The sequence below is a fragment of the Felis catus genome, chromosome E2 (assembly GCF_018350175.1).
Source record: "Felis catus isolate Fca126 chromosome E2, F.catus_Fca126_mat1.0, whole genome shotgun sequence".
Classification (NCBI taxonomy): domain Eukaryota; kingdom Metazoa; phylum Chordata; class Mammalia; order Carnivora; family Felidae; genus Felis; species Felis catus.
Window position 1 is genome coordinate 13,501,250 of NC_058382.1, and position 14,580 is coordinate 13,515,829.

General features: G+C 54.3%; 2 protein-coding genes across 10 annotated transcripts in view; one reads left to right on the forward strand and one right to left on the reverse strand.

The window, feature by feature from the left end:
• Positions 1-8,718, forward strand: EXOSC5 (exosome component 5). Its single transcript, XM_003997771.6, has 6 exons — positions 1-589; positions 3,374-3,487; positions 3,909-4,030; positions 5,495-5,635; positions 6,728-6,817; positions 7,453-8,718. Exons 1-6 carry the CDS (start codon positions 442-444, stop codon positions 7,543-7,545), a joined length of 708 nt encoding a protein of 235 aa, XP_003997820.1. The 5' UTR covers positions 1-441; the 3' UTR covers positions 7,546-8,718.
• TMEM91 (transmembrane protein 91) overlaps positions 7,889-14,580 on the reverse strand; it is a 22,878-nt gene continuing 16,186 nt past the window's right edge. For 6 of the 9 annotated variants that reach the window (XM_045046490.1, XM_006941229.5, XM_006941230.5 and 3 more), the window contains 3 exons: positions 13,098-13,336; positions 10,255-10,404; positions 9,428-9,743 (listed from right to left, as the gene is read on the reverse strand). In XM_045046490.1, the coding sequence (XP_044902425.1) occupies positions 9,585-9,743; positions 10,255-10,404; positions 13,098-13,307 (519 nt within the window). In that variant the 5' untranslated portion in view covers positions 13,308-13,336 and the 3' untranslated portion in view covers positions 9,428-9,584. Of the gene's footprint in view, positions 8,268-9,427; positions 9,744-10,254; positions 10,405-13,097; positions 13,337-14,314; positions 14,501-14,580 lie in introns of those variants that run through there. The other 3 variants (XM_045046487.1, XM_003997772.6, XM_045046486.1) reach the window with 3 other exon arrangements.

Sequence of the window (14,580 nt, forward strand, 5' to 3'; positions counted from 1 at the left end):
CCTTTACGAACCTGATTCAAATGTTAGCCCCATCCTCCCAAGAAGCCACAACCTACTAGTTCTTCGGCCTCCTGGACACGCGTATGAGTGGACAAAACAATCTAGCTTGCCAAAAGTACTCTTATAGCCTCATCTTAGTTTTTTCTGTAACAGGCAAAGAGGAGGGCAACCGGACCAGAGCCTCAGGCCTTTAGGGCCCGGGGGCTTCGGGTAGGACGAGCCCAGGCCAAGGCCCGCCCGCTCTTCTCTAATCTCCAATGGATTTCCAGGATTTGCGAGGCGGGAGTGGGAGGGGCCAGATTGTTAGTAAACGCGGAGACACGTGCGGGCGCGACTCCCGGCGCCCGGGATAGGCGCGTGCGCACTGGATACGCAGCCTGTACGCAAGCGCGCGCTTTTGCGCGGAAGTGAGCGTCCCAGCTGCACGTGGGATCTGGGGTGATGGAAGGGGTGATGCAGACTGACGCCAAGATGCGTACTGAGTCTGGAGCAGAGTCCAGTCCTCGAGGTCCAGGCTGCAGTCTCCGGCACTTTGCTTGTGAGCAGAACCTGTTGTCCCGGCCGGACGGCTCTGCCTCTTTCCTGCAAGGTAAGAACTTAACCTAGGTAAATACTGCCCCGGCCACGTTCGCTACGTTGTATTTGTTTTAGGAAGTTACAGGGTACCGTGCAAAGGAGTGCCACTTCTCCTGGACACCAGCTGGTGAATGTCCCTCCTGGACTGGTGCATTTCTTCTTACCCGGGTGGATACTACCGGATATGCCAGAATAATCTCTCTTTCCCGACTAGAAGGGAAATGACATCGCCACTCTGGTAAATACTCAGATGAGAGAGGAGCAGACTTCCTCGTAAGACCAGATATTCCAGAGTAGAGAAAAGCTCCTCACCAAAGTAAATATCTCCCTTGACTAGATTCGTCTCCCACCTCCACCCCACACACCCTGGGTCCCTACATCCTAGGCTGAGGCAAACCTGCCCATATGTGTGAATACCTCTAAACTGGCAGATGACCACTACCGGCTTAATTACTCTCTGGACCGTGGCATGTCTTTTACCTGAGTACTTTTCAGACTGAGAGTGATGTCCCTTTTCCTCCCCACCACTGGGGTAAATATTTCTTTGACTGGGACACGCATCTCTCTATAGGAGTAAATATCGCTTAAGTTTGGGGCAGGTCTTACCTATTAGGTAAATGTCCCCTTCCCCTATCCAAATGCATCTCAAACTGGACTCCGCTCCCTTACCCAGGTAAATACCCTGGCCTACCCTGGAGATAGGCCTAAGGATCATCCCTGTAAATGCTTCAGTCTCCTCACTAGAAGCATTACTTTCTACCCAGGTACAAACCCTGTTTTAATTCATTCCTTCATTGGACACATATCTATTTGTGCTAAGTACTGTTCTAGGCACTGGGAATATGTCGATAAAAAGTATTTTAAATCCCTGACCTAACAGTTTACTTTCTAGTCAGGGAGACAGACAAAAGGTTAGCTAAGGAAAATACTACGGAGAAAAATACAGAGAAGGGGAATAGGGTGTGCCAGCCAGGGGTGCAATCTTAAATAGGATGGTTAGGAAAGGCCTTGATGAGATGGTAACATCTGAAGAAAGACCTAAAGGTAAGGGAGCACACCCTGAAGATATCAGGAGGAAAAGCATACCAAGTGTGGGGAACAGCAGGGGCAAAGACCCTGAGGCAAGGACTTGCCTGGTGTGTTTGAAGAGTAGTTAGGAGACAATGTGGCTGGAGCAGTGAGGAGGCTGGAGAGAGGTAAGGGGGACTGCCTGTCATTTGAGGCTTAGTGAATGACCTGGGGGCCATTGCTCCCAAGTTTTGCTCAGAGGAGTGACATGATCTGAATGTATTTTAACAGAATCTCTCTGGCTGCAGTGTTGACTTTTGAGGTACAGGGGAGTGGGGGCGATGGTGGTGGCTCAGACCAGAGTGGGAGTAGAAGTGATGAGATTCTGTAAAGCTGACAAAATTTGCAGATGGTTCGGTGTTGGGGTATGAGAGAGAGAGAGATAACACTAAGGTTTTTTCCCAAAATCAGCTGTGCTGGGAGAAGACTAGTTCAGTTTGGGACATTAAGTTTGCAGTGCCCGGTAGACATCACAGGGACAATAGGGACTGGGCAGAAGGACATACAAGTCTGGAATTCAGAAGAGAGACGCAATCTGGACATACAATTAGGAACCCTCTGGCTATAGATGGTATTTCAAGCTACTGATGGGATGAAATCAAGAAAATAAATGTAGGTGGAAAAGAGAGGTTACAGGATTAAAACCTGTGTCTTCTAGGGGCGCCTGGGTGGCGCAGTCGGTTAAGCGTCCGACTTCAGCCAGGTCACGATCTCGCGGTCCGTGGGTTCGAGCCCCGCGTCAGGCTCTGGGCTGATGGCTCAGAGCCTGGAGCCTGTTTCCGATTCTGTGTCTCCCTCTCTCTCTGCCCCTTCCCCGTTCATGCTCTGTCTCTCTCTGTCCCAAAAAATAAAAATAAACGTTGAAAAAAAAATTTTTTTTTAAAAAAAAAGAAAGAAAATCTTACAAGTATAAATAAAATTAACTGGAATAGAGTAGAAAACATCAGAGTGTAGCAAAGCAGTGACAGTAAGAGTTGTTTTGTGAGGCCTTTGTTCCGGTTACACATGTTTGCGTGAGATTGGGGTCACACTGTAAAATATATTTTTTATCAGGAGCTATGGTGAGAAGAGTTTGGAAGCTACTGGTGTAGTCTAGTCTCTTCATTTTGCAGATGGTAAAACTGAGACCCAGAGAAGTGAGCAGAGTCAGCCAAGGTTGCAGGTTGCCAAGGTTGCCAGGCTTTTGTTTCCTGGGTCTTAACCTCCCTGGCCCCTGTTCTTACCCCCTCGGGATCACTCCCAGGTATATCTGTCCCTCTCTCGGGGGTCTTGACTTCTGCAGAGTTTGGGACGCGAGCCTGAGGGAAGAGAGCCAGGTTGGGGGAAGCTCTGGAAGGAGTTGAGAAGACCAGCTGCAGTAAGGAGGAAGGTCAGCTCTCGGGAGGAACCTCCTATTAAAGTTAACAACAGCGAACGTCCGTTGCGCTGCGCGCTCCGTGTGTGCCAGGCAGTGTCGTGTGCGCCAGGCAGTGTCAGGAGTGTTCTACGTGGATTATGTCATTTAATCCTCAGAACTCAGGGAGGGAGGCGCCGTTAACCTGTCGGTTCACAGGTGAGGAAGCACAGGCAGAGGAGTGAGTGAAGCAAACGCTGGAAGAATCAGTGCCAGCACTTGGTGGGCTGGACTGGGGGGTGGCGTGGGGGACCCTGGCCAGCCGGCTCAGCGCGGCGCACTGGGACCCCAGAGGAAGGCGGGATGTGGGCGAGGCCACCCGTGCTGTCTCCCCAGGGGATACATCGGTCCTGGCGGGCGTATACGGACCAGCCGAGGTGAAGGTCAGCAAAGAGATCTTCAACAAGGCCACCCTGGAGGTGATTCTGAGGCCGAAGATCGGGCTGCCTGGTAACTGGACCCAGGGGGATCTCCACCTTCTTCCTCACCACTGTCCCCAGGGTCCCCTCTGCCTCCACTTTAGTCTGTCTTTCCTGGCTCCATCTCCCCTTCTTTCTACTAACCTGTTTTCCCCCCATTTACTACCCCCACCCCCACCCCTGGGTCTGGGTTCAATGGGAGGGAACTCCGGGATTTTCATCCCCCAAGAGGCTCTGTTGCTGGATGCCAGAGGGGGCAGGGATGAAGTGGGTATGGGTCAGGCCCTGCCTCCTTCCCACTGGGGATCCTCTGTCATCCCTGCAGGGTCCTGCACCAACCCTAGCGGAGCCGGCAGGCCCTTCCCAGAGGGCTTGGGTGGGGCATGTGGAGGAAGGTGAGCCAGATGGAAGGGAAGAGCCTGACCACCCCACCCCACCCCTGATTTCCCCAGGCGTCGCTGAGAAGAGTCGGGAGCGGCTGATCAGGAACACTTGTGAAGCAGTGGTATTGGGAGCGCTGCACCCCCGTACCTCCATTACTGTGGTGCTGCAGGTCGTCAGTGATGCTGGCTCTGTATCCTTCCCCCCAGGCTGCCTCCTCCAGGAAGTCCTTCAGAATCTCTCCCATTGCCTCCCTTGCTGATGCCCACGAGCAAGCCCTGTGTTGACCAGAAGGCCTCCCAATGCTTAACAGGCACCCACTTGAAGAAGAATAGCAAACACAGCTTGAGTGCTTACCATGTGTCAGGCACGGTTCTGAGTGCCTTACACATATTAACTCGCTAACTATTCTCAGCACAGGAAATAGGTGCCACTATAATCCCCATGTTCCAAATGGGGAAACTAAGGCATGGCAAGGTTAGCTTTTATCTAGTATTTTGCAGAGCCAGGATTTGAGCCCAAGTCATCTGCTCCTAGAGCCCAGGGGCCCTGGTAGATGGCTATTTTTTTTTTTTTTTATGTTTATTTTTGAGAAACAGTGCTAGCAGGAGAGGGGCAGAGAGAGAGGGAGACACAGAATCTGAAGCAGGCTCCAGGCTCTGAGCTGTCAGCACAGAGCCCAACACGGGGCTCAAACTCAAGAACTGTGAGATCGTGACCTGAGCTGAAGTCAGTCTCCTAACCAACGGAGCCACCCAGGCGCCCCAGCAGATGGGTATTCTTATGTTCCCATGTTTCATGTGACGAAACAGGCCCAGAGAGGGGAAGTCACTTGCCCAGGGTCACACAGCTGGAAGGCAGCAGAGGCAGGACTGAAGCAGAGGCCTGACTACCTACAAAGCCTGTGCCATTGACCTCCACCCTGACCTTGAGCAGTGCTAGGGGAGTCCTGAGCAGGCAGAGCAGTTGGGTCAGCAGCTCAACCTAGAAGGATCCCTGGGGTTGGGGCTGAGGACCAGAGATGGGCAACTGGGTGGGGGGGGAGGAGGGGGGCAGGCCCTGTCTCACAGAGGGAAAACTGAAGCCCAGAGGGGAAATAATGGAGGGGCAGATCTGGGGCTAACTGATCCTAAAGCTGGACCCTTCCCCACTGTGTGGGGCCGGAGACAGAGACTAGAGGAAACTTGAGGCAGGGCTGGTCGTCTGGCTCCAGGCCCGGGCATGCCTCCCTTCTCCCTCTGTCACCTTGCCAGTCTGTCACCTGGTGGTGGCTGCCTCCAGATCCCAGGCTCTGGGCCTGACCCTGCCACTCCCCATGTGACTGTGGAAGGTTTCTCCCCTCCTTGTCCTCAGTTTCCCTGAAGGCGCTTGACACGTGCTTCAGTACAACTCTGTTGAGTATCATTCCGACCCCTGATTGAGGCTGAGAGAGTAAGTCACTTGTTCAAGGTCACATAGCTGAGAGGTGGCAAAGACCGGTCTGGAGCCCAGGGCTTCCTGATCCCAAAACCACTTAGAACCACTGTGCCATACTGCCTTCCTGTGATGAGCCTGTGCAGTTGGCCACAAGCCCTGGCAGGGTAGGTGGAACGCAGGCACACTCTGCTGGCCGTCCCTACAGTGGAAATGCTTCTTAACCTCTGCCCGTGGCACTCAGCTCCTGGCCTGTTGCCTGAACGCTGCCTGCATGGCATTGGTGGATGCAGGTGTGCCCATGCGGGCCCTCTTCTGTGGGGTCACCTGTGCTCTGGACTCTGAGGGGACCCTCGTGCTGGACCCCACGGCCAAGCAGGAAAAGGTAGGTGTGAAGGCCAGGGTGGTGAAAGGCTGTGAGCGGATACTCCTCTAGGCCTCGCTTCCCCCACACGCTTGGCTCCTAGCACGTCAGTCCCAGTTGGCAAGCTCTGGTCTGTGCATCGGGGCAAGTGCTAGAATGCCAGCCGGGACCCATATCTACCTTCAGTGCCAAACTCCAAACATAGGTCCAGCTAGAGCCAGGGTCTCAAACACCCTAAGGATTTCCTTGATTTTGCTTCTCAGTCCCTGCTGTCCTATGCGTGTTGGTTTCATTCTCTGGCCAGCATCTTGCCTGAGGCTGTGACCAGCCCCTAAAGGCCTGTGCTTTTCTTCACTGGCTCAGATTCACAGTGCCCAGGGCTCTGGATATTCCGAATTACTTGCCCAGTACTATGATGGTCGCATTGTGTCAGGAAAGCAGAAGCCACTTGGGGTTGTATCAGGGAATGTACTGCGGGAAGCTGGCTAGGACGGTGTTGGAAGAGCCAAGGGAGGAAACAGGAAGGAGGGCAATACCCAGGGACTAAAAGCCTGTAAGGAGACACTGTCACAGTTGGTTTGGGGTACACACAAGGCATCCTGGCTTTGCCCTGGCAGCCGATGTCCCCAGAGCCTCCACGGCTACTGTGGGCACTGCCATAGCCACCACATCCACTTCTATCGGAGCGAGGACAGGATGCAGCTCTCCCTCCTTCGGCCTCCCCCGAGACTACCAGGGACACCTGACGGGCAGGGGAGTCTGGGAAATAGTGTGTCGGCTTCCAGCCCTCGTGGCACAGAGCTGGAGAGGGAGGCAGGGGGCCAGGAGGTACTGGGTAATGACTGGGGGCCATGTGGCTGCCCCTACAGACAGGAGTACTGTGCTTGGAGGCCCCTGTTGGAACCATGTGGGTAGAATCGGGGTGTGGGAAGCGATTCTACAGAAGGAAAAGCCAAGAGCCCTGCCCAGGGAAGTGGGGACGGTGCCTAGACAAGACACCTACACTTGATACACTTGGGGAGTGGTGGCTGTGGGAAGGGCAGGTGCCCTATTTGGCACCAGCTGAGACTGTGCCTGGGGGGAGAGTCCAGGTGTCCTACCCCTCGTCTCTAGGAGGCCCGGGCCATCCTGACCTTTGCCCTCGACAGTGTGGAACGGAAGCTGCTGATGTCCACCACCAAGGGGCTCTACTCGGATGCTGAGGTACCAGGGTGGAGATGGGGTGAAGGCCAGATCCTTCCTTGCATCCCCTTTGTTACGTAGAAGGAATTGTCAAACCTTGTAGGCCCAGAACCCCTTGTGGGAATTTTGAAGGAAGCTCCAGTAATGAGTGGAAAAGAGAAAAGAGCCCTGGTTGAGATGGGGAGGTGAGGCATTGAAAGCCCTTCACCTTCCTGCTCAGACCGTGTACACCCAGAGTTCCAGGGCTCTGGTCTCTGAGAGCACAGCCAACCTGGACCTCCCATGAACTGAGGAACATGTGGTCAAGACTTGTGGTCCCAGATTCCACAGCTTTCTACACGATTTGGTGTCACAGGGCCTGTGGCTCAGAAATTCTCGAGCTCCAGGCTGAGGCCTCTTCCAGCAATCAGGATGCCTGATCCCGTGGTCCACAGTCCTGGAGCTGCACTGATCTGCCCCCTGAAGCCCACACCTTCTCTTTTCCTCTCTTCCCCTCTGAGAGAGCCTGTGAAGTGGGGAAGAGAAGCCCTTGAAATCCTTCCCTCACCACCTGCCTCACCGCGGGGGAGGCAAGAGGTCTGGGATCTCTGGGAACCAGATGGGGTCAGGGCCGGGAGCAGGGTGGCCCCAGCACCAACAGGTCTCTCCACCTCCAGCTCCAGCAGTGCCTGGCCGCGGCCCAGGCTGCCTCGCAACACGTCTTCCGCTTCTACCGGGAATCGCTACAGAGACGTTACTCCAAGAGCTGAGGCAAGCCAGGGCAGGGCGCCCCTCCCGCCGCCACCCACTACCTCCATGGAAAATAAACCAGCAGCCTGGCCTCACCTCTCCATCCCTGTGTGCCGGATGAGCTTGCGGGCCTAGAGGCACAGACCCACCCTCCCCTCCCCCGGAAGGCATTTCCAAACTCAAAACCCATCCCATCCCGCCAGCCTGACAGATACCTGTCGGGTACCTGCTCTGTGCAGACCCTGCTAGGTACTGGAGACTCCGCAGTGAATGACCCCCAGGTTCAAGGAGCACTGGGGTGATAGGCAAAGAAAATCAGTGTCAGATGGCGGTAAATGCTGTGAAAAAAGCAGGGAAGTGGGGTTGGGAGAGGCCAAATTTAATACATCAGTCAGGGACGTCTTGATGGAGTATGGGAGACTTCCGAGGGAAGCCCAGGAGGAGGCCTGTGGAAGAGGGAGGATCAGGTTCAGGGTGGCGCTGGTGTGCTGGAGCAGGGCAAGTAGGGACCCGGGAGGGAGGAGATGGGTCAGGGAGGGAACATGCACAGTGGGAGGGCCTCGTGGGTCTTGGCATCCTTGCCTTACAAGAAGAAACCAGCTCAGAAGCCAGTTAGCTGCCAGATGTCACCAGCTAGCTGCTGATGGAGCAAGGGGCTTCTACTCAGAGTCCAGCCCCAGAGCCCTTCACCATTCAGACAAGCCCAGGAGACCCCAGCACGCTCCAGGCCGCAGTTCCCCATCTGTAAGCAGAAGCGGCTGAGGCCCGTCGGTCAGGTGTATGGAAATACGGGGAAGGGAGGTTTTAGCAGCCATTTGACTGCTGTGTCCCCCACCCCCATATTTAGTGGGTGGGAGCCAAGAACAAGAGCGCATCCCACAAGGAGTAACTCTCCCACAGCTGGGCCACATGGTCGCCAGATTCTATGGGGTGCTGACATTTGGGGGTTTACAGTGAAAATTATATGTCTGGCGGGCTCTCAGCCACATGTTTCACATGCTTGAACTAGCTCACCCAGTTCCCACAATTGCCCCTTGGAGCCGGTGTCATTTTCGTCCCCAGTAACCAAGAAGGGGAAGCATCAAAGTCTTGATTGAGCTTGAAATTCTGCCCTGTGAGACTCCGCAGAGCGCCAAATGGGAAAGTGTTCCAGGAAGATCCAGAATGGCATTAAACAGGAGTGAGAAAACTAAGCTGTAAATTGCCTGTCATGCTATTACTTGGTGATCTATCAGACCCTGCTAGGGAGCGCTTTGTGCCCCCAGCAGCGCCTGTTCAGTGGGGGCCAGGGGGGCCAGTGCCTCAAGGCTGTAGCTCTCTGGGTCTCTGGCTGTGTGATTCCCGTGGGGCTGCCTCTCACCCAGGGCCACCCTGTGAGGGATCCCCAGGGAGGAGGACCTCTGGGGTACCTGAGTTCCTGGGACCACGCTTCTCCAGAAGCCTGCACAGAAAGAAGCCAACAGAAAAGGAGGGCCAGGAGGCTGGGAGACCAGAGCCTTCACTTCACTTGGGCCCCTGAGTCCAGTTCTGCTTCAGCCTCCTTGCCTTTTGATGCTTAAAGCAGTCTGAGCTGAGTTTCAGCCGCTTGCTGTGCAAAGAAGTGAGGGATACCTTCCTTTTCGTGGATGGCCCATTCATAGCTCCCAGGTGCGGAGAAAGCCCCATTTTGCAGACGGGAAGATGTGAGGCTCAGAGCGGTCACATGGGTCAAGGTTACACAGCTGAGGAGTAAGCACTTGGAGCCCCGCTCTCTAATGTTCTGCGGACCACCGCGCTGTGAAGAGAACACTCTGCCCCTCGGGTTTCCCCTTCTCCAGCTCCGAGTTGTCGCGGAGCACCCTGGGGACAGCCTGCCCCTTCCTGGTCTCCGCACCCTGGCACACATACACACACCGACACAGGTTTGGCTGCGAGAGTGTCTGGAGTTTAATCTCGTTGCGGCGGCCAGGAAGGAGGCGGTGGCCGCTGCCGCCGCCGCCTCATCCACCCGGATTCTCCACGTTGCCCGCCGACGCGCCCGGTGCCGGCCCCTGATTCACAGTGAGGGCCGCGCGGGCAACTAGGGCGGCTCTCGGGAGGCCAGGTAGGCGGCCAGGGTCACCAGGGCGGCCGCATATGTGCACACGCCCAGCCCGACGGCGAGGACCCCCAGCAGGAAGGCGCGGCGGGAGGCAGCCCCTGCCCCCTGGACGTCCCCCTTGGCCCAAGCCTTGTTGGTCTGTGGAGGCGTTGGGCAGCGGTGACTCAGGCATCCCCTCATCCCACCCTGCTTCCCGCAGCCCCAGACCCTTCCCCGAGCCCCTCCCACGCCGGTACACCCACGCACTCATTCATAGATTCCAAAACCAGGGAGCCGCTACTGTGGTCGGGCACAGGGGAGACTGGCTGGGTAATAAAAATACACATCTATTACTCTCTGCCACTGTTCTAACTCGTTGGGACCTCATGGTGAACCAGAGGGAAGAATTATTCCCATTTTACAGATGAGGCACAGGGAGGTTAAGTGGCTTGTCCAAAAGTCTTAAGAGTGTGTCAGACCTAGGATTTGAGCTCAGGTTCTGAACCACCACTCTGGGCTTTCACTCTGAAACACTCATTTAACCCTTCAATGTTCCTATGTAGATCCTTCTCTCCACCTTGGTTTCCCCCCACATATAGCACCTCTGCTTTGTTTTGAATGCACTTTTCTCTTACATCCAGCCCCCTCCCAGCCACACCCCCAGACTGACCTTCTGGGCCAGGCAGAAGGCAGCGATGCCCACAGGCCAGAAACAGCAGAGCATGGAGAAGACGGCCAAGCCAAGGTGGTCGTGGGGTAGGAGCGGGGAGAGAAGGCTGCCCCCATCCCAGTCCGAGTCGCTGTCACTGGATGATGCATCCTATGGGTAGGAGAGGGCCTGGGTGGGCATCTCCACCTACCTTCCCTGCCCCACTGCTCTGCTCCCCACAGCCCCCAAAGACCAATACCAGGGCCTCCCCAGAAACAGCAAGAGAGGAAAATGTTCCAGGAGATAAGCTCTGAACTTTTCTATATCCTGGATCCCTTTGAGGGGAAGCTGTGTACCCTGTTTCCAAAGAGCCCCATTCACACCCAAAGTTTTATGTTCCATTTCAAAGACTTCACGGGGCCACTCACAGCCCCTGAAGTGGAGATAGATTGGGGGTTGGGGGGGTGGGGGCGCCTGGATGGCTCAGTCAGTTGAGGGAGCGTCTGACTCTTGATTTCAGCTCAGGTCATTATCTCGAGGTTCATGAGTTGGAACCCCACATCGGGCTCTGCGCTGATGGTGCTGAGCCTGCTCTGGATTCTCTCTCTCCCCCACTCTGCCCCTCCCATGTGCGCACTCTCTCTCTCTCTCTCTCTCTCAAAATAAATGAATAAACTTTAAAAAGAGAGAGAGACAGCTCTAGTGACCTAAATTACTAGGACAAACCTGCCTGCTGAAAACTAGAAATTCTATATTTTAAAAAATATTTTTGTTTTTTTGTTTCTAAATCTTGCATCAAATAGCTCACACGATTTTAAGTAATTCCTATAAGGCCAAAACCGAAATTAAAATCAGTTAGCACAGAGGTCAAATGAACTGAGGCCTCTTTTGCGCTGTGGGCATTTGCCAATCCCAGAAAAATAGCCTTTCAATCAAACTGTGAACTAGATTAAAAGTGATCTCTAACTGGTAATGACCCCAGGTGGCTGACAGAAGCAAACCAAATCTTCTCAATGGTACGTACCTTCAGCCTAGGCCACAAAATAATAGTCCTAAAAATAATGTTTCAGGGGCACCTGGCTGGCTCAGTCAGTAGAGCACGCAACCCTTAATCTCAGGGGCATGAGTTCAAGCCCCATGTTGGGCATGGAGCCTCGTTAAAATTTAAAAGATAAATAAAAATAAAAATAATTTTTCAAACATGATGACCAGCATACATTCCAAACATAACCAGGCACATATGAAACCATAAATGAGAAGTAGCAGAAACAATAAGGCCTTCAAGGGATGCCTGGTGGCTCAGTTGGTTAAGCCACCGACTTCGGCTCAGGTCGCGATCTTGCAGTTTGTGGGTTCGAGCCCTGTGTTGGGCTCTGTGCTGACAGCTCAGAGCCTGGAGCCTGCTTCAGATTCTGGGTCTCCCTCTCTCCATCCGTCCCCCACTCGTGCTTGGTCTCTCTCAAAAATAAATAAACTTTAAAAATAACAATACTACTACTAATAATAAGGCCCTCAAACTTTTCAAAGAATGGAATTATCAGACACATACAATGTCAGAGTGATGCTAACTGCCACAAGGTGGTTGGCCGTGTTTCCAAAAATGGCCACAGCCATCTCTCTCATCCCACATGCCCTTCTTATAGTGTGACTGATACTCTTCCCACCAAGGGGTGAGGTCTGTGTCCCCTTTCCTTGAGTCTGGGCAGGCTGTGACTCACTCATAATTGGTAGAATGTGGTGAAAGTGATGCCACATGACTTCCGAGCATAGGTCAGAAAAGGTGAGGCAGCCTCTGCCTTACCAGAGCCCTCAGGCTGAGGCTGAAGGCCCATAAGGACGCGGACTATGCTGAAGCTGCCATGTTGTGAGGAGGCCCAAACCAGCCTGCAAGGGGAGAGTCATTTATAAGCCCCAGGGTTAAGAGAGAGATGCCCACCCAGCTCCCGGCTGCTTCAGCCATGGACTGTTTCAGCCCTAGCCGCCGGCTGACCGCAACCTCATGAAAGACCCTGAGGCAGAACCACCCAACCAAGTCCTTCCCAAATTGACCCATGGAAACCATGAGCCATAATGAGTGTTGCTGTTTTAAGCAACTAAGTTTTGAGGTGATTTCTTTTTTTTTTTTTTTTAACGTTTATTTATTTTTGAGAGAGAGAGACGGAGCATGAGCAGGGGGCAGGGGCAGAGAGAGAGAGAATCTGAAGCGGGCTCCAGGCTCTGAGCCATTAGCACAGAGCCCGACGCAGGACTCAAACCCATGAACTTTGAGACCATGACCTGAGCCAAAGTCGGATGCTCACCCAAATGATCTGCCCAGACGCCCCTGAGGTGATTTCTTATACAGGAATAGTAACTGGAAAACCATGTGTAACAAATAAAAGACAAGCAGGGCGCCTGGCTGGCTCAGGCAGAAGAGCATGTGACTCTTGATCTCGGGGCGGTGAGTCTGAGCCCCACACTGGGTGAAGAGATTACTTAAAAATAAAATCTTGAAAAAAATATAAAAGACAAGCTTCACAGTAGATACAAGGAATGAGAAATTATACAAATTAACACATTGATTTGCAAAGAAGAGACCGGGGCCGGCACGGAAAGAGAGAGAAAATCAGAGAATAGGGGCGTCAGAAATCAGAGGGAAGACGGAGAACCAAAGACAAGGGAAGAAAGATGAGTGACAAATCTGGAGAGAAAAAGGTGAAGAAACAAGAACAGCAAAAACCATAAGTAGGAATGTAGGAAGTCCACACGCAGTGGGAAGTGAGACCCCCCCAGGCTGAAGGTAGGTACCCCAGCCAGCCAGGTGTTGGCCACAGCTGAGTTCGCCTCCCTCTCCCCCAGCTCCCACTAAGACCTGCTGCTCCTACCTCAAGGTCAGGGGGCCCTGGTTCCCCAAGGCCAGCGCTCACAGTGGGAAGAGGTGGTGGGAGGAGCTGCCAACCCCTCAGGGACTCTGCAAAGGCTGTCTCTCCAAAGGGAGGCCCCAGCTGGGGCTCACCAGGCTTCTGGACGGGGGGCCCACAGCCCACACCTGCCAGCAGAGGCTGTTGGAGCTCTCGAAGACTGGGGCTGTCCATGACTGGGGAGAGGCTCTGGGAAGGGTTTTCTGGAGGGAGAGGAAAGAAAAAAAAAAACAAAAAAAACAGTTATAACAAAGTCTCACCATCTTTCCCCTGACTCCTGACTCTGGAGAGATTCCTGGCAGAGACGATAGTTAGCTCATTGACCATCAGACCCATTTTACAGATAGTAAAACTGAGGCCCCAAGACTAAAAGATGCTGGGCCAAGTTGTGAAGACAACTCAGGGGTCTGGACTTTCAGTTCTGGGATTCTGTCTCCTCAGAATGTGGTATGTGGCAAAAGCCACATACCTGTTGCACACTTATTCCAAACCGTGTCTTACACACTTACTTGCCCCATGAACTACACATCCCCTGCACCTGCAAGTCTGCACACTGAATACCCCAAACCCTTGCCACACATATTCATCCACTCCAGTCCAACCCCCACCTCCACCTGCTGGCATTCATCTCCCCGATGGCTCCTTGTATACTTGCCCTGAACAACATCAGCTCCCATTAAACACTCCTCTGGAGCCCCCAACCCGCTTACACACTCATCCCAAATGATTCCTCACACACTCCTAGTCGCCCTAGCATCAGATCCCCCATTTGCACACGTACGCACAGGCTTCCCACGCATGCATCCCAGACACTCTCCATTGTTCCCATCACTCACTTCCCTTGCACACCTGCCCCAAACACCCGGTCCAAGCACCCTTCCCCTACTCCAACCACATCCACGGCCCTACACAATTGCCTGCACACTCATCAGCTCCCCCACACCTCCTGTTTTACCAGAATCCACCTTTGCACAACTCCCCCATAACAGCCCCAACCCACCACCCTCATACACATTCAACCTCAAGGAATAATGCCACCCCACCATCCCCCCTGAGGGCCCAAGCCTCCCGCCCTCACCAAACCCGGCTGGAGCCGATTTCCTCACCAACGTTTGCCTCCCCATCCCCAACACTAGGACCCAGGGGAGGAGCAGTGCCGCCCACCTGTGCCCCTCACTCACCGCCCACGGCCATATGTTGGGACCTCCTGGGCCCCTGCACCGACACCCGCCCGGACCCTGCGGCCCGCAAGTGACTGAACTCAGCGAGCCCTGCGCTCCCTGGGATCTGGGCCTGGGGGGTGCGGGTTCTGCGCGTTCCTCTGGGCTCCCCCTCGGAGCCCCTGGCCCGCAGCGCGCGGGGGCGGGGATGGGGGCGGGGCGGCGGGCGGGCTCCCGGCTCCGCCCTCCGCCGCGGCCCGGGAGGGGGCCTTGAAGGCCGACGTCAG